This window comes from Kogia breviceps, chromosome 13 (assembly GCF_026419965.1).
Source record: "Kogia breviceps isolate mKogBre1 chromosome 13, mKogBre1 haplotype 1, whole genome shotgun sequence".
In the NCBI taxonomy this organism is placed as follows: Eukaryota; Metazoa; Chordata; class Mammalia; order Artiodactyla; family Physeteridae; genus Kogia; species Kogia breviceps.
In genome coordinates, this window is record NC_081322.1 from 78,252,220 (window position 1) to 78,272,098 (window position 19,879).

Consider the following 19,879-nt stretch of genomic DNA (forward strand, 5'->3'; position numbering starts at 1 on the left):
GCCTGCCGATGCAGGGGACACGGGTTCGTGCCCTGGTCCGGGAAGATCCCACATGCCGCGGAGCGACTGGGCCCATGAGCCATGGCCGCTGGGCCTGCGCGTCCGGAGCCTGTGCTCCGCAACGGGAGAGGCCACAGCAGTGAGAGGCCCGCATACCAAAAAAAAAAAAAAAAAGCTTGCATGCTCTCCAAGGATCACACAGCCTAAACAATAAGATGTTGGCCAAGGTGAATTTAGGAACTTGGAGTCAGCTGTGTCTAGTTTGAGCTCCAGCCGGTTAAGACTGGCTAGGTCCACCGACCCTCCATCTGGGCATGCGTGGAGTGGTGGCCTTTTGACATCAGAGGGCCCAAAACTCCACTCTCTGGTCATGCTAATGCAACCATTTTCTGAACATACATCCCATGAAGAAGCCTGTAGCTTAGCTGCATCTGCAAAGAACGAGGATCACCTCACCTTTTTCTTATCTCTCATTACCTTTCCCTAGTTTCCCCACGCCTCAGCTTTATCTCCTCAATAATGAGAGCCCCTTACCTTCAGGGAGGTGGGTCTGAGATTTGTTCTCCCATCTCCTCACTGGACTGCCTTGTGAATAAACCCTTTCTCTGCTGCAAACCTCGGGGTCTCAGCCTTTGGCTTGCTGAGCAACAGGCAAACAAACCCGATTCGGTAACACACTAGAACTGTTATGCTGGAAGGTTTTCCAGCCAGAATGTTCACCTTGTGTTGCTCACGTTTCCGTTGTATTGTATTGGCCGTGTCCTCATGGACCTGCTGAATCGTTATTTCCTCTCTCAGTGCCACCTCTGCTCTATATAACCAGGCCCCTATGGTGCCTAGAGGTGCAGGAAGAGACTTATCAAGTTGTATATGCCAATCAAACAGCTGAAATACAAAAACAGAAAGACAGTATCTTAACACAGAAGACAATTCCTAAAATCCCTCCAAATGATTTTAAAGCCTACAAAATGCCCGAAGTTAATAATTTTGGGTTAATGTAATAAATATCAAGTAAGAAAGTATCTGTGGTCTGAATCTGATGCTTTGAGAAGTTCAGAACACAGATATTTTCCTATTTGATATTTATTACATTAACCCAAAATTATTAACTTAAATGGGGAGAAAATGACACTTAGAAGCAAGTTTTGAGGAAACTTAAAATACACCTTAGACATGGAAGGATATTATTGGGAGATTAGGCAATTTTCTTCTTATAAGGAATAGCATAAAGTGCCCACTGATTTTCAGACTGCCTTTTGCTGAAAGGGAATGGACTGGCTTTGCTGACGCGCTCAAAGATGCAGCAATTATACACCTGCCGATGTGTATCCTTTAAAACCTTCCCTATGATGAAAATCAGGGTCGTCTAGACATCTCTGGAGGAAAATGAGTATTCACAATTCTTACTATAATAATGTAATTCTCTAACCATCTTGTCATTTCTTCCACTTCATCCAATTCTCAAGTACTGTTTCCTAGCTTATTGCAATGAGAGGTGGGATGGGTTGGGGTGCCTGAGATCTAATCTCTTCTTTGATAGAGTTTAATGGGAAAAGTTAGATTATGAAAATGAAGAAAATAGGGTGAGCACGAGGCAAATATTCCCATGAATGACAGAAGTTTCAGAGATTTTGAAATCTTGATCTTTAAGTTTGCAAAATATTAATATGAAAGTTACAGAGCACTCTTCCTTCAAGTTCATGACCAGATAAGAAGATAGGCTCAAACTAAAGAATATAAAAATAAATGTGACTATAGGAAGATGATTAAGTGTCGATGCAATCTGATGATGGAATTTGGAGAAGCTGTTGAGGCTCCATTCCTGGGGAGTCACCGCTTGTAAACAACGCAGGATTACACTGTGCAAAGTGAGAAGTAACCCAGGTGGTCTTTCAGGATTTCACTATGTCATCTGGTCAATGGTGATATCACACTTAGGGCAGGCAAAGCAGGAAAGAGTTGTTAAACAAGCACTTCCGCTAACTGAAAGGAAAACTTGACAAGTGGACAAAGTCTATCCCACAGGTAAACCTTCCCACCTCAGACAGAGATAGGAGGACCTGATGTAACATCAGTTTGAAGAAAGAGATGACAGAAAATATTTTTGACTAAATTATATGAGTCTAATGAAATGAATCGTTGGAGAACTTACCCTAGAGGACACTCTATCCCAGGACTGTTTTACCAATGCTTGGTCAAGTGACAATTTACCATCTCTGTGTAATGGTTGTATCAAGTGTTCAATCTGTTTCCTTTTCATTTCATATTGAACTGTGAAGTGCTTAAATGACTAAAAGAGGAAAAACAGCAACAACGTGGCAGTTAGTCAAAACAGACAAAAGCAAAGGAAACCACATTTCCTAAATAACAATCCTTTATATTTGGATAACGTTCAGTATATGTTGTTGATGATAATAATGACAATCACGACGCTCAAAGCAGCTAGCATTCATCAAGCCCAGATGATGAGCCTGGCTCCATGCTAAGTGCTTTGTACGTATTATCTTCTCTGGCTCCCCATCGCCCTACAGCCTAGACTAGCCCCGTTATTACTACCAAGCCCAGAGGTGACCTGGCAAAGACAAGTACTAGAGTTAGGACTAAAGCCTAGGACTTTTCATTCCTAGTTAAATAACCTACAGGCCAGGTCCTGCTCATCAGGAAATAATAATCAGCAGGAGTATAAATCTATATTAATAATCAAAATAGTTGCTTTCTTTTAAAGTACCAAACAATTTACAAATAGAAATTGCACATATCAAAATAGTACAGAATTAATGATATCTTAATTTGTGTTTAAGTAAGTCTGTATAAAGAGGTTTACTTTAGGGGACATCACTTAGGTAATAATCCTTTGCTTTAAGTGTATGGTGTTAAAATAGTAAGTATTATATCTTTCTTTTGTCACAGTATGGTTAACATAAATTTGCAATATGTAGACTTAATTGTAAATCTAATACTAACCTCAGAAAGTAGTGATTTTAATGAAAGTCCTACATTTTATGATCAATTAACACATCCTAAAATATGTCTCAAAGTCCAAATATGAATTGAAAACGCCACTCAATGTGCAATTATATTAAAGAACATGAGAATAGCCCTGCAGAATGTAACAGATAATACTTGAAAGAATTTCTTAAGTCACTGAGTAAACAAACATGTAAATTCACGTAATGAACACTTGGGGGAGATGGTGAATAAATATTTTCCCACAAATTTTACCTTCCATTCCCTCTAACTTCATGTAATTAAAAAATACCAAAACATAAAATCAGTCTCCAATTTTGTTCTACAGAATTCTATATATGGAAAAACTGGAAAATACACTATTAATTGGTAAGTAGAAACAGAAGATTTTGATTACATAATAAACACACAAATGAAAGAAAACATCCCCTCTGTTGTCTAACCCTATTTTAAGAGACTTGTGATCATCTCTGGCCTGAAAGGAATGTTTCTGATTTATACTTTTCTAATCTTTAGTTTTCATCTCATAAATTAACATCTGTATAACCGGTAACTTTATAACTTGGAATTTATTTTTTGATAATTTATGCTAAGACTAAAACGTGCTAATGGACTAAATAAATACATTCACTCTGTTCTTGCATTATACTCTCAATTTACTGACTTTAATCATTTTAATGGAGCTCATCCCAGAAAATTATCTTTTTGGGGGAAAAAATTACATTGTGTTTCACAGCAAAAAGTACAAACATATAATCACATACGGAATTTGTTGCATTGCCAAGTCTATCCAATATAATAGTGATGGCATCATCAGTCTGAATTCAGGCACGCTTTACAGAGAGGATTATATAAAATCACACACTAACTCTAACAGCTAAATATTTTATCATCTGCCACTTCGCATCTCTTATATCACGCACACCTTTTTTTGTAGCAAAAATGATCAAAACATAACGCAGATTAGAATATACTACAGTTTTGCCACTAAAATGCAATGATATTTTAAGTAGGAGAAAATGTCAATGCTACACAGAGTTAAGTCACAATTTAATGGAAAAAACTCTGGAAGTGGAAATTGGAAGCTGAAATACAATTAATGATAGTGTAATGAGACTGGGAGAAAGAAGAACCACCGCAGCAATAATAACACTGGCCGCAATGTGAATGCAATAGTGTTGAAGGAGGCAGCTGGCAGGAGAAACTGATCTCATTAATGGGCCCACTCCAAATAGTCATGTTGCAATTTTTTTATTTGATTCAGTTTATTCTATAGTAATTTTCAACTTGGCACTGAAGTCATTTTTCGGTGGAATTTTTTGTTAGGTAACATGTGTAAGATCATGAGTTGTACAAAAACAGCGATTAAATTTGTGTGTTTTGGGTCATCTACAAGACTCTGAGTTCTTGGAAAGTCACGAAGCCTCAGAACTCTATATAGTGCAGATACATACAAGTTAAAACTACCAACTCCATCTCTGGGTGTACACCCAAAGGAAATGAAAACAGGATATCGAAGAGATATATGCACTCTACATTTATTGCAGCATTATCACAATAGCCAAGATGTGGAAACAACCTAAGTGCCCATTAATGGATGAATAGGTAAAGATGATGTGGTGTATATATACATGGAATGTTATTCAGCCATGAGGAAGAAGGACCTCCTGCCATTGTGACAACGTGGATGAAACTTGAAGACATTATACTAAGTGAGATAAAGCGAGATAAAGCAGACAGAGAAATAGAAACACTGTATAATATCATGTATACGTGGAATCTAAAAAAGTCAAACTCATAAAAACAGAGAGCAAAAGGGTGGTTATCAGGGGTCTGGGGGTAGAGTGGAATAGGACGGATATTTAAGTACACAAACTTCAAACGAGTAGTAAATAAGTCCTAGATATCAAATCCACAGTACAGTGAATATAGACAACAGTACTGTATTATAATCATCAAACTTGCTAAGACAGTAGAACTTAAGCATCTCAACCACTAAAAAGAAATGATAATTATGTAACATGATAAAGGTGCTAATTATTGCTACAATGGCAATCATATCACAATATATAAATGTATTAAATTTTAAAAACTACCCATTTATATAGAAATACAATTATTACATTATATGTAAACAAAATAATGTATATTATTTCTTTAAAGACATTTCTCATTAATATCATTTGAAAGATTAAACATAGATTAAATGACAAATATGAATCGTACTCATGAAAGGCTTTTAAAAAAATTGAAATCTGTTTTCCATACATTACCTGATATTTATCCTGCAAATTTGATTCTGTCATCTGTGCCCTTGTCAAATCTCTTTCAAATTGTTCTATCCAAGCTTTTGTTTCCTTCAAAATTAGTCTGTCTTCTCTCTAGAAACCAGCAGACATTACAATTCTATTAGTGTCTGTGCATTTACTTAATTGCTGATTAATACTTGACTGATCCTAGAATACACTGAATATTTAATAAGTTCCTAATGTCTCTGAAAAGTTTTCTTTCTCCCTGCCCTCACCTCTTTTGGAGAATAAGAAACAAAAATTAATTCTAAAAAAAAAAATCTTAATCATTGTGCTGAATACTGAAATTACCTACCTCCATTGTTCTTCTCAAGAAACATTTATTTAATTAAGAAAATGTGCTCAAGAAGAAATATGTAAGTACAAAAATATTCAGAAAAAGCAATGGCTGGAATAGGAGTGGAAACAGGCAAGTGGCTGCTTCTTAACCCAAGGCCATTGGTAACAAAGCGGACTGTTCTGGATCAGATTAATTTGGACTGAATTTGAGGAGCTACAGTCACAGTAATATTGGATTACTAGTGTATATTATTTTTAAAAACATTATCCACTAGTGTAACGTAAGCTCCATGAGGACAGAAAGCACATTTATCTTGTTCAATATGGTATTTCCAGACTCCAGCAACACGGAACCTATCAGATAATTTATCAAATTATCTGCTGAATGAATGCATACAAGCTACCACTCACATCTCGAAAATGAAAAAAAGTTGGACAGTTACATACTTGCTTCCACAAATAACAGGAGTCATTCTAGCATTGATTTAGTGAAAATACCCTAAATTTTCATCAAGACTTCTTATCTGGTAAGAAGGCCAAAGTAATCACGAACATATTTAACATGATTTTTTGGCACTTACAAATAGCTTTCGACTACAGCATCTCATCTGATGATCACACAGGCCTGTGGCCCAGATGAAATGACTGTCTGCTGACAGGTGAAGTGGCACACAGAAGAAAGAATTCTGGCTATGGAGGCAGGTAAAGCTGGTTGCTCTGACATGTGTTAGCTCTGTGAGTTTGGGCACAATATTTTTTATTTTTCTTTTTTGAATCCTGTACTTCAGTTTTTTCATCTTTCTTTATATTCCATCTAGGCCTGAAGTTAAAGATCTATCAACACAATAGACTTTATGCCGATACTGGAATAAAAAATTAGAAGTAGCTAATTTCATATCAAATGTTGAGTTAATTTTTATCTCATGCTTCATAAAGCATGAGTTTATGTATATATAAATACGCTATAAAACGCATAATGTGTATGTTTGAGTGAGCGTGAGAGAGAGAAAGAAAGAAAGAAAAGTAGTGAGAAGGCTGACAGTTCAGCTGCTTGACGTTTAGATGGTCTCTATAGGCAAACAGTCGACTGTGTCTTTGAACGCATGTGAAAGTCACCTATTGAAGAAAAGCCCAGTGCAGAGGTTGGCACACGTGCTGTCATGATCTGTGTCCTCTCTCACTTCCTGGTGTTACAAAAACAACCCTCTTCTACCTGGAACAGTTCCCCCTGGATAATGCCTTGCTCAGGCCTCAGCTCAGGCATACCCTTCTCCGGAGAGCTTTTTCTGACCCACAAGTCTCAGCTGTGAGTTTCTCTTCCACCGGTGGTCCTCAAACGTGAGTGGACACTAGAATCACCTCGAGGGCTCGTGAAAAAGATTACTGGGCACCACCCTCAGGCTTTCTGGCTCAGTCTCTCTAGGGTGGAGGCTGAGAATGTGTATTTCTAATAAGTTTCCAGGTGAATCTGATGCTGCCTGCTGGTCTAGGGACCACATTTTGAAAACATTTTTCTATAATCTTGTAATAACCTGATATTCCCCCAGTAATATTCAAATATTCCCCCAAAATGCACTGTATTTTTTTTTGGAAGAAAAATTAAGTCTTATTTATTTTTAAAACCAAACCACTAGAAAAATATGTCACAGCCTTGAAACAGCAAACAGGCTGTATTATCGTTTCAAGTAACAAGTTGGTAAAAACACAACAAGGTCCTTAATAAAATGATAAGGTGCCAGAACTATGGCAAGAACAACGCATGTCGCAAAAGTGGTGCAACCACTTTTGGTCGCACCAAGAGCGGTGAGCCAGAGGTGCACGGCAGAGCTCAATGCGCTGGTGCACTTGCTGCATGGACGCCTGGCTGTCCTCACAACGGCCGACGCTGCACCGGAACATGAGGCCCTGCATCTTCCAGATGTTGTCTCTCTCCAGACTCTTCATCATTTAGTCCACCGCCTCCTGTACCCGGAGCTGCTGCAGCTCCACCAGGGCGACCCCGCGCTGCTCCGTCCTGCACCGGCGTCCACATGGACTCCCACGCACGAGCCCGCCCCCGCGCTGCATTTTATTGTCCACTATTTGTCTCTCCCCCCCACCCCTGCATTCCAAACCCCTTATGTATCTTTCCTTCTCCAGCCTAACACAGTGTCTGGCACCTGGTATCAGTAAATAATTGTGAAGATATGATAGACTGGTAAGATGGTTAATTAGAGAAAGATATGGAACCGGAGCCCAAGACTCCAAAGCCTCAGCTCTTCCCATGATGTCTCTTTTGAATGAAGAGGTGAACGGGGTCACGCACATGATTTATTATCGGTTGAAGCACTAATGACATATGAGCTCAGAGGAACTCAATGCTCTTGCTCTACCTCCAAGGGACCTGAGGTCAATGTGACCACTAAGTGAGGGCCGCCGAAGTGAGTACGGGACTTCACTGTGAACCTCCAAAGACAGGCTCATCATCACCTTTTCTTCACCGATTGAAATTATTTCACAGAGTCATCTGAGAGAAAAGGAATATGTTCTTAAAAATAGCTTTATTAGAGTACATTCAGTAAATGACTTTTTCCAGTGGTGGGAAAGTGCAATAAGATTTAAAAGGATGTAGCTATTTACACACTCAACATTCTCCTTTTTAAGAGGAAAGTGAAGTACAAAATAATATTTAAGTTCCCAAAACCCATTTAGTGTAGCTTTTCTTCAACTGGTAACTTTCACATGGATTGAAAGACATAGGTGACTATGTGCCTACAGAGACTATCTGGATGTCAAGCAGCTAAAGTGTCAGCATTCTCACTACTTTTCTTTCTTTCTCTCTCTCTCTCTCTCTCTCTCTCTCTCTCTCGCTCACTCAAACATACACATTATATGTTTTATAGCATATTTATATATACATAAACTCAAGCTTCATGAAACATGAGATAAAAATTAAATCAATATTTGATATGAAATTAATTACTTCTAACTTTTTATTCCCATGTTGGCATAAAGTCTATAGTGTTGATAGAGTCTTAACTTCAGGCCTAGATGGAATATAAGGAAAGATGAAACAACTGAAGTAGAGGATAACTTGGATATGGGAAAAAATTCTTAATCATTAATTCCACAAATATTTTTTTGAGCACTCAACATGCGCCATGAACTTTGCTAAACCATACAACTCAACATTGCACAGATGTGATGAAACTCAGGATTACAAACTAATTGAACACTTACCTTTTTCAATTATTTCCTGCTTAATATTTTAAAGTACAAAAATAAATCTTTAACTTTATTTTAATTTTCCACATCACATATAAAGAAATTGTAGTTATTTTAATTTTTCCTTTTATTAGTGCTATTAAGTATTACTTGAAAGAAATTAATGTCATCTTATAATTAAAGATTAGTGAGAAAGTCCATGGGAGTGGCTTAGACTGTAACTAACATTTAATAACACATATGTCATTTGTTATACTAGAAAGGAAAAGGAAATAACAGAATTAAGGTGTTAAAATAAATGTGTATATAAAGACAAATACATGCAAAAGAATGGCTAACAAGCTACAGAATGCAGAATGTTTGAAAGAGGGCACTAATTCAAGATTACTTAAATCTTACCTTAAGAATTTGGATAGAATTTGCAAAAGATGGGAAACCTGGAAGTATTTCCTAACAATATGAAAAGATAATATACAGAAAAATAATATAAATCATGGAAAAAATTATATAGGAAACAAGAAAAATGGCGAGGCATCTGTCTATAAATAAATAGACAATTTTAAGGGTATAATTATTTTAAGATGTTTTCACAACTTTTGAAAGTATCCAAATGTCTGAATCAAATAAGGCAGTGTAGTATTGTAGCATTTGATATTTTTGTTTTAATTTGTAATAGTCATATGTGGCTATATATATATTATACATATGTCTTGAAGTAGTAAACATTTTGAAAGGAGAACAATGTAAAGAAAAAGTATATGGATTCATATTTTTCTCTATAAATGCTGTCATAATATGCATCTCTGTATTCCTATACAACCAAGACTGTGCTGTGCTTCTGAAAGCAGTCAGTAAAATTTGTTGCAATGGGGGAAGGAATGAGCGAATAAATAACTGAAAGTTTAATAGATGAGAGAGATAAGCCAACATGCCTATTTTATTTATTTACAATTGTGTGCTAATTATCCAAGGACTACCTTTAGGGAAAAAGTTCCTTTATCAGATTTAATGGATGAAGTAAGAAAGGCATAGCAATGTCTATTTCCAATATGAAAATTCGATTTAAAATAGTATCTATGTAATATCTAATTTAAATAAATTCATAAAAGGGATATGAAAATCAAATACACCAAAAAATGAAAGCCTGGTAGACATGTTGATGCCAATATTTTTAAAAAATGAATTAAAAGAACCATTTAATAAAAGCTGAGTAGACAAATAATGAGGATTTCTAGATGACACCAACCCTAATATGTATAGTGTATAAAATCTTAAAGGTTCATTAGACAGAATTAGATGGCCATTTAGCTGCATTAAACTCATAAAAAATAAAAAAAATTCTTTTTATTCTGCTCAACATATTCATTTTTAGATGCTCATACCCTACATTACAAATGCCTCGTTAAAAAAAGGGTAAGGCTTATTTTTTAAAAGAAAAATCAGAATTTATCTTCTAGGGAAGGAGATTAGTTTCTTAATAAAGTTCTTTAGTACAGTATATTAACAAGTTTAAAGCAGGAGTGTGCTTCAAATCTCTGAGGATTTTTGCATTAAAGCCTTGGTCATGAGCATTAACGTATCTCCTTTTATTTCTCAGACATTATCAGCCACCGTGTTTACTCATCTGGAGAGATGATTAATGTCAGAGAAACTAAGAGTACAAGCTTAGAAATCAGCTCAGAAGTAAATCCAATTGGGTAATATAAGGACTTGAGATATGACAATCAGGTGGAAAGCTGATATTCTCTATGCCGTATGAGGTAAGTCTAATACACCTCCTTACAGAGTTTCTTATTCACAGAGCACTGTCCATGCCCAAGTATATCCTCAAAACCCAGAAACCCCAAATGAATCCCAAGCACACGACTCAGTCCACACTGGAATTTGCACAGAGAGTCTTTCGTTTTCAGTGATGCTCCTTAAGAACATGATTTTTTCTAACTATAGAATAAGTCACTCTGGTGATCAACATTTGTGCCTGAAGCCTGGCAAGGAACGACAACAGAAAAAAGGTTTCTTGAAACTATAGTTTTGTTTTGTTTTGTTTTGAAACCATAGTTTTTAAAATAACTAACATAGTTCTATCAAATGCCACCTTAACTTCATGCAAGTGACCTAGGAAACACCAGTTACTGCTGTTTTGCTTAATTCTTTTATGAAGATTTCTATTCGTGCAAAACCTTTTCCTACTTGAAAACTTGGGTTTATGTTCCCCTGAGCTTTTCCTTCCTTAGATCCATTTCTAAGACACATAGTACACTTTGTTTTCTGTTTTTCTTGTTTCTCTTCATTATAATCTCAATCCTCTCGGAAAACTCTAGTTGAGACCTCAACAGTAAAGACAGAGAGATTGTTTTTAACATGTCTTGAAAATCCCATTTATAATTCTTCCTTGATGTCATTTTGCCTAATAATTAATTTTAAATTCAGTAGTAAATCCATGTCCCTCTAAAAAGCAAACCCCCCAAAAAAAACCCCAAAACCAAAACAAAAAAAACAAAACAAAATCAAAACTAAACAATACTACAGTACTTCTAAAAAATAGGAGAATAATATCCATTGTTGTTCAAAACAGAATGTAGGCATTCTGGTGTGCTGGCTGGACTGTAAAATGGGAGATCTTTCTACAGGAGGATTTGAAAAAATCATTTCAAAAGCATTAAAAATCCATATGCCCTTTAGTCTAGGAATTTCTCTTCTAAGAAAGAACTATAAAACAATGCTTATTACAAAACTGTTCATAGAAGTACTTTTTTATAACACCAAAAAGTCAGAAATTTTCAACAACTAATATTGGGTAAATAAATTACTGTACATCTATATGATGTTCTAGAAAGAATGGCATGAGAAGGGTTTTGTACGATGTTAACAGAAAATTATAAAATTGTATGTATACTACAATTCTATCAATATTTTTGTTAAAATATTTTATGTGTCTACACACATGGAACTCACACCAAAGTATTAATTTTTTTAGAAGAGATTCTCTGCAGAAGGTCAAGTACAGGTAATTTTCTTTTTCTTCTTTTCCCAACTTTTGTTTTTGTCTATTTATGATAACAAACATATATCATTTGAGCAGTATGAAAAATGTAAATGTTATTTAAACTATTGAGAGGCTGAGAATCTAAACACAGTGAATAATTAGAACTTTCATAAGTTTGCCTTACTTACATATGTTTACAATGAGTAGCAACTTTTAAATCTAAAAGTCAAAATTAGGTTTTATCAGACTGAACAGAAGAAGGGAACTCAGGATCTAAATGCATAAATAGTATGATGGATATAAAATTAATTCAATCGTCAAATTTCTACAAAAAGTTTCCTGACACTGCTATCTTTACTTTATTCTACTCTACTATTTCATTTCATTTCACTTCATTTCATTTTATTTGCCATGCCATGCTGTTTGGGGGATCTTGGTTCCCCGACCAGAGATTGAACCTATGCCCTCGGCAATGAAAGTGTGGAGTCCTAACCACTGCACCACCAGGGAATTCTCTCTCCTAGATTTTAATCCCTCACTATTATATGCTCAGTATTTATTATTAATAATGCTTTCTCTGCTATATCCAACATACAAATCAGAGAAATCTTTCCCTCTAATCTCCTCCCCAATTAGTGATATCAGTCTTTACTCAGTTGCTCTCATATTAAAATGCATTCCAGTTTAATTTTTTGAAAACAGCATATTAAAAATCCAAGTCACTACCATTGAGTGTATTATCAGCACTCAAAGAAAAACAAACACTTACATCATTCTCTTGCCCATCAGTGCCTGTGCTGTGAACGTCGGGATAATGTTTCAGAAACTGGGCTACATAGGTCATAATAGACTTCTCATCTGGTTTATCCACATCAACATCTGGAAAAAACAAACCCAAATGTGAATAAATTAATTAGCATTTAAAAGATTTTAACAATACAAACTTTGAAATCTAGAGCATATACCAAAAGACACTGTCCTAAATGCAAAAGAAAAACAGAATACTATTTAGAGATGGGGAGAGGAAAAACCAGTTTAGTCTGGATAATCCATGGGGGAAATTTTACGACTCAGAAAGATGACATATTTTAACCACAAGCTTTTAGGAAAGTAGTATGTGTTTCATTTAAATAATCTCTACATTCATCAGAAATATGAGATATATACAGTTATTCCTACATTCTGTCTAGTTACTAAAATACAAATAATATGTACATTTCAGAATTGGGGTAGATGAGTAATAAAACATGCTAACAGATGTGGCACTGAATGACAAGTGACTACATAGTCTGTATACTACATATGGCCAAATATCAATTTATTTTAGAAAAGAGAGAGATGCCTTATGTCCAAGTCCTTACGCAGCTTCGCCATCGTGGAGCCTTCCGTCTAAGTCACTGTACTTTGAACAATCAAGTACTCTTTGAGTGAAACAGAACCTGAAAAGATCTCAATCACTGTCATTTTAAAGTATATAGATGTTTACCTAATTAAATCAGTAAAAAATCAAGCAAAGATATTTATATGAATTTAGTAATTATAGAATTAGGGTAAGACTGGATACATAAAAAGTGTTGAATGTTTTCAACAAGTCTTAAATATCCCTTTTAAAGGCAATGGAATAAGGGGTTACATTTGGAGATTAGAAATACAATATCTGCACCAATAGAGAAAAAAACCAGAACAAACAAAAACCATGAAAATCAAAATATAAAACTGCCCTAATATTTTGTATTGTTTCTTGTGATTTGAAATATAATTTCTAGTGACGATCAATGTAGGATTTAAGAAGTGGTAAAACTCTTAAAAGACTTAAAGATAATATATTTTGGAATTCACGAGATGACTCAGAGGTGATTTTAGAAATGATAAGATCTCTGATGTGGAGAATGCATGTGAAGAGTAAAACTTCCATGAAGAGTGAAAGTGGAAAGAAAAACAAAATTTAATACATGACTTAATATAGTATATGTTTTTAAATACACATGGGAAGAAATCATAAAACAATTGTTATATAATATATATTGGTCTATTTAATCTGTATTCCTAAGAGTTTATATGTTCAAGTTGGCTAAAAACTTTTTTGAAGGGGAAGTTCTCATTAGGAAAATAATCACTTTATAGTTGGGATAGCCTTGCATTTGGGCAAACTCAATTTCTGATGATCAAAGAAAATATTAAGATCCTCTGGTCTGGTGGATATGAAAGAACCATTCATATGTTCCCCCTATCCTACTCTAGGAAGAAATTTCAGGTCTGATGCATTCTCTGAAGTGAGGACTGTGATATTTGTGTGTCTTTCCCCTTGAGTTGAGTAGTGTCCTGGATACTACTGGGGGTTTTTTTGTGTGTGTGTGAAGACACAAGGTGGAAAGTCCTTGGCTCCCCTAGTGAGACTGGAGGGGGCGCGGGCACACAGGTCCCTAAAATGGCAAGGGATTTCCATACTGGTTGTCATCTCAGAGGAAGTCAAGCAGGTAGACACTGTTTTAGAGCTAGAAATGTTCATTCTGAAATCTCATCTTTAAAAATAACTTGCGGGGCTTCCCTGGTGGCGCAGTGGTTGAGAACCCACCTGCCGATGCAGGGGACACGGGTTCGTGCCCCAGTCCGGGAAGATCCCACATGCCGCGGAGCAGCTGGGCCTGTGAGCCAGGGCCGCTGAGCCAGCGCGACTGGAGCCTGTGCTCCCCAACGGGAGGACCACAACAGTGAGAAGCCCGCGGATCGCAAAAAAAAAATAAATAAATAAAATAAAAAATAAAAATAACTTGCGGGACTTCCCTGGTGGTCCAGTGGTAAAGAATCCATCTTCCAATGCAGGGGACGCAGGTTTGATCCCCAGTTGGGGAACTAAGATCCCACATGCCACAGGGCAACTAAGCCTGCACCACAACTACTGAGCTCGCATGCTCTGAAGCCCTCGTGCCGCAACTAGAGAGAAGCCCACGTGCCACAATGAAGACCCGATGCAGCCCAAAAAATAAATAAATAAATAAAATAAATTTTTTTTTCAACTTGCTTTCACTGTATTTACATTTTTGCATGCATTAATGGAACTTTCCATAATTACCAAGCCAAACAAGAAATTATCTGGGACGTCTGGAAAATTCACTTTGACCCTTTTATTCCAACTTAACAAACAACTAGAAGTTTATTAAAGGCATCAAAATTGCCTTTTGAAGGCTTGACAGAGTTAACTTCATTTCCAGAAAGTCTTAAAATTCACAGCCTTACCAAAAAGTTGCCAAGAAATTCTAGTGAAAGATATTAGGTCAATCACTTGGGTAGTTTGCCTGATTGACACCTAAATACTGGATAGTTATCAACATTTCTAAGTTTCTAATGACTAACATTTTAAAGATATGCTCTGAGATTACAAACAATTTTTTATTCTTCTGGATTCTGTGACACTCCTCCTCCTCGCAATACACTCACTTGTAAAACTTTCATTCCATCCTTAGGTACACTGAGGAAGTACAGTTCCCCTGGCTGGTACCACCCATGTCAGAGGGCTGTTAGGAGCAACACAGCTGTATTTTGCTCCCGTGTATAGTGGCAAATATTTTTCCAAAAGAAAACTGGTGCAGGAAGATACTATTCCTTCCCACTTTTCGAAGTTTTCTGACCTCTCGGAAGGCATCTGTAATATCTGGGTTTAAGACATATAACCCTAATGAGATGAGGGATACAAGAGCCAGCAGTCACTCAACATGCCTTCAGGATCTAGGAGTCTCGGGATTCCCAGCTCCGTTTCAGCAATAGTGAAAGCCTCCTCCAGGTTTTCCCGGTTAGATCTTCCTTTCAGCTTCTCCAAGTCCACCAGTTCCGGCCGAATAGCATGGATGACTGAATGAAAGGCCACTCCACTTCTCCAACTCTGCCCGAAGTCTTTTACTTCTATTTCACTCTGCCTTTAAAAAAAATAATAATAATGTCACTTTATAAACAGGTAACGCACACTTCCTCAAAGACTCAATCCAATCCTCCTCGGCAATGGACGATCTGCAGTTGGCTGTACCGGTATACTGGTTTCGAGAGAAAATACGCAAAGCAAAGGTTTTAATGGGTACCAAGATAAGGTGTAGAAATTCTGGTTCCATACTTAAAGGGTTTACTATATTAGAGTTTTCAGTAATTGAAAGACTCAACTGAAAGCACATTTTTAAAGGAAACCAATATAGAGAAAAAACACCTGACAAAATAAAAGTGAACATTTTAAAAACACCGAAACTGGTAATAATTCACCATTGTGTATTTTTGTGAAGAGTCTCTAACACATTTCTAATGATAATGACCAGCAGCCTGTGTTGTACATGCACAGATGATAACAGAAAAACATAATGTGGCTGAATTATATCAAATGCTGTAGAATGAACAAAATGCAAATGGTTGTGATGTCTCTAAATTAGTCACAAAAAACCCTATACTCCACATAAGTACAGACAAGATTAATTTACCCTACCATCAAACTGTTTGAGCAAATCGGTTTGTTTTGTTTTTTGCGGTACGCTGGCCTCTCACTGTTGCGGCCTCTCCCGCTGCGGAGCACAGGCTCCGGACGCGCAGGCTCAGCGGCCATGGCTCACGGGCCCAGCCGCTCCGCGGCATGTGGGATCTTCCCGGACCGGGGCACGAACCCGCGTCCCCTGTATCGGCAGGCGGACTCTCAACCACTGCGCCACCAGGGAAGCCCGAGCAAATTGTTTTTTAAACTCTTTTTTTAGAATTGCCTTGAGGGCAATGTGCTGGTGGCAAATCTTTGCTCTTTCGTGGATTTACTTCAAAGCCAGATATGATCACTAAGAAGTGATTCAAGTTGGTAGCAATATTTTGCTGTTGAAAACAGAAGCAAGGCAAGCTCACATTGAACAATTTTTCTCTACATGTAACTTATCAACTATAAAGACAGTTTCAAAAAGAGTTGCAAAGATGTCTTTGAACAACATTTTTTGATTAAGTCTAGAGCCTTTAAAGGTAATCAATAAATTAGGTAACATTCAGTAGATAAATATTCTGGTAGTTTCTTTTTAGAAAATTAGTCTCATTACAGTTGTTTCTAAATAAAGCAGAAATAATATCACTCAATTCTTCTTTTCGACTATATTCTCCAAATTTGCACAAACTTTAAGAGACAATATATCTTACTGATACCGTGATTAGTATAAAAAGTTGGTAAATGCCCTTACATTTTATCTCTGCAAACTTTAAGGTTCACTTTAAATCATGTTTTACCAATGTACACTGAGTTTGCATAAAATATTTTGTGCTAAAATTAACATCCTTGGACCTAATAACTGGCTTCTTAAATAAATATTTTAAAAACAATTTTGTAAGATTGCAGCAACATATCTTTAGTTCTTTTACAGTTTCTGTCTCTGGTGGTATAGATATAATTTTTTCAGCCAATGCCTGACACACTGGCAAATATCCACCCAGGTTAAGCAGTATGTTCTTATTATCTATTCATTTGTACATTTGCCTCTGGCTTCATCTTACTTTTCTTCCTATATTTTCCCTTTGCCCACAGTTCCCCATTTTAAAATGTTTCTGTTTCACAGTCTCTTTATGCCACCTTAAATTATTTTTTAAATATTTTTTAATTTTTTTTTTATTTTTATATTTTTTGAATTTTATTTTATTTATTGTTTTATACAGCAGGTTCTTATTAGTTATCTATTTTATACATATTAGTGTATATATATATATCAAATTACATTTTAACAAACTGAGTTCTGGTTCAAGATGGCAGAGTAGAAGGACGTGCCCTCATTCCCTCTTGAGAGAACACCAGAATCACAACTAACTGCTGAACAGTCATTGACAGGAAGACACTGGAACTCACCAAAAAGATACCCCACATCCAAAGACAAAGGAGAAGCCACAATGAGACGGTAGGAGGGGCACAATCACAATAAAATCAAATCCCATAACTGCTGGATGGGTGACTCACAAACTGGAGAACACTTATACCACAGAAGTCCACCCACTGGAGTGAAGGTTCTGAGCCCCATGTCAGGCTTCCCAAGCTGGAGGTCCAGCAAAGGGAGGAGAAATTCCTAGAGAATCAGACTTTGAAGGCTAGCAGAATTTCACTGCAGGACTTCTACAAGACTACGGGAAACAGAGACTCCACTCTTGGAGGGCACACACAAAGTAGTGTGCATATCAGGACCCCAGGGGAAGGAGCAGTGACCCCATAGGAGACTGAACCAGACCTACCTGCTAGTGTTGGAGGTTCTCCTGCAGAGGCGGGGGTGGCTGTGTCTCACCGTGAAGACAAGGACACTGGCAGCAGAAATTCTGGGAAGTACTCCTTGGCGTGAGCCCTCCCAGAGTCCACCATTAGCCCCACCAAAGAGACCAGGGAGACTCCAGTCTTGGGTCGCCTCAGGCCAAACAACCAACAGGGAGGGAACCCAGCCCCACCCATCATCAGACAAGCAGATTAAAGTTTTACTGAGCTCTGCCCACCAGAGCAATAGCCAGCTCTACCCACCACCAGTCCCTCTCATCAGGAAACTTGCACAAGCCTCTTAGTTACCCTCATCCATCAGAGGGCAGACAGCAGAAGAAGAAGAACTATAGTCCTGCAGCCTGTGGAACGAAAACCACATTCACAGAAAGACAGACAAGATGAAAAGGCAGAGGGCTATGTACCAGATAAAGGAATAAGATAAAACCCCAGAAAAACAACTAAATGAAGTGGAGATAGGCAACCTTCCAGAAAAAGAATTCAGAATAATGGTAGTGAAGGTGATCCTGGACCTAGGAAAAAGAATGGAGGCAAAGATTGAGAAGATGCAAGAAATGTTTAATAAAGATTTAGAAGATTAAAGAACAAACAAACAGCGATGAACAATACAATAACTGATGCAAAATACACTAGAAGGAATCAATAGCAGAATAACTGAGGCAGAAGAACGGATAAGTGACCTGGAAAACAGAATGGTGGAATTCACTGCTGCAGAACAGAATAAAGAAAAAAGAATGAAAAGAAATGAAGACAGCCTAAGAGACCTCTGGGACAACATTAAATGCACCAACATTCGCATTATAGGGGTCCCAGAAGGAGAAGATAGAGAGAAAGGACCAGAGAAACTATCTTTAGAGATTAGAGTCGAAAACTTCCCTAACATGGGAAAGGAAATAGCCACACAACTCCAGGAAGCACAGAGAGTCTCATACAGGATAAACCCAAGGAGAAGAAACATGCCAAGACACATAGTAATCAAATTGGCAAAAATTAAAGACAAAGAACAATTACTGAAAGCAGCAAGAGAAAAACAACAAATAACATTCAAGAGAACTCCCATAAGGTTTAACAGCTGATTTCTCAGCAGAAACGCTACAAGCCAGAAGGAAGTGCCATGATATACTTAAAGTGATGAAAGGGAAGAATCTACAGCCAAGATTACTCTACCCGGCAAGGATCTCATTCAGATTCGATTGAGAAATCAAAGGCTTTACAGACAAGCAAAAGCTAAGAGAATTCAGCACCACCCAACCAGCTCTACAACAAATGCTCAAGGAACTTCTCTAAATGGGAAAAACAAGAGAAGAAAAGGACCTACAAAACCAAACCCAAAACAATTAACAAAATGGTAATACGAACATACATATCAATAATTACCTTAAATTTGAATGGATTAAATGCTCCAACCAAAAGACACAGGTTTGCTAAATGGATACAAAAACAAGACCCATATATATGCTGTCTACAAGAGACCCACTTCAGACCTAGGGACACATACAGTCTGAAAGTGAGGGGAAGGAAAAAGATACTCCATGCAAATGGAAATCAAAAGAAAGCTGGAGTAGCCATACTCATGTCAGATACAATAGACTTTAAAATAAAGAATGTTACAAGAGACAAGGAAGGACACTACATAATGATCAAGGGATCAATCCAAGAAGATATAACATTTATAAATATATATGCACCCAACATAAGAGCACCTCAATACATAAGGCAGCTGCTAACAGCTCTAAAAGAGGAAATCGACAGTAACACAATAATAGTGGGGGACTTTAACACCTTACTTACACCAATGGATAGATCATCCAAACAAAATTAATAAGGAAACACAAGCTTTAAATGACACAATAGACCAGATAGATTTAATTGATATTT

The 19,879-nt window shown here is 37.0% G+C and overlaps 1 protein-coding gene across 1 annotated transcript in view; it reads right to left on the bottom strand.

Annotated features, from left to right (window-relative positions):
- SYNE1 (spectrin repeat containing nuclear envelope protein 1) overlaps positions 1–19,879 on the bottom strand; it is a 451,782-nt gene that overhangs the window by 320,750 nt on the left and 111,153 nt on the right. Inside the window, exons 9-14 of the mRNA XM_067011034.1 lie at positions 15,463–15,659; positions 12,515–12,624; positions 9,159–9,209; positions 5,241–5,348; positions 2,153–2,290; positions 721–885 (exon numbers count right to left, since the gene is read on the bottom strand). Of these exons, the coding sequence (XP_066867135.1) occupies positions 721–885; positions 2,153–2,290; positions 5,241–5,348; positions 9,159–9,209; positions 12,515–12,624; positions 15,463–15,659 (769 nt within the window). The remainder of the gene's footprint in view (positions 1–720; positions 886–2,152; positions 2,291–5,240; positions 5,349–9,158; positions 9,210–12,514; positions 12,625–15,462; positions 15,660–19,879) is intronic.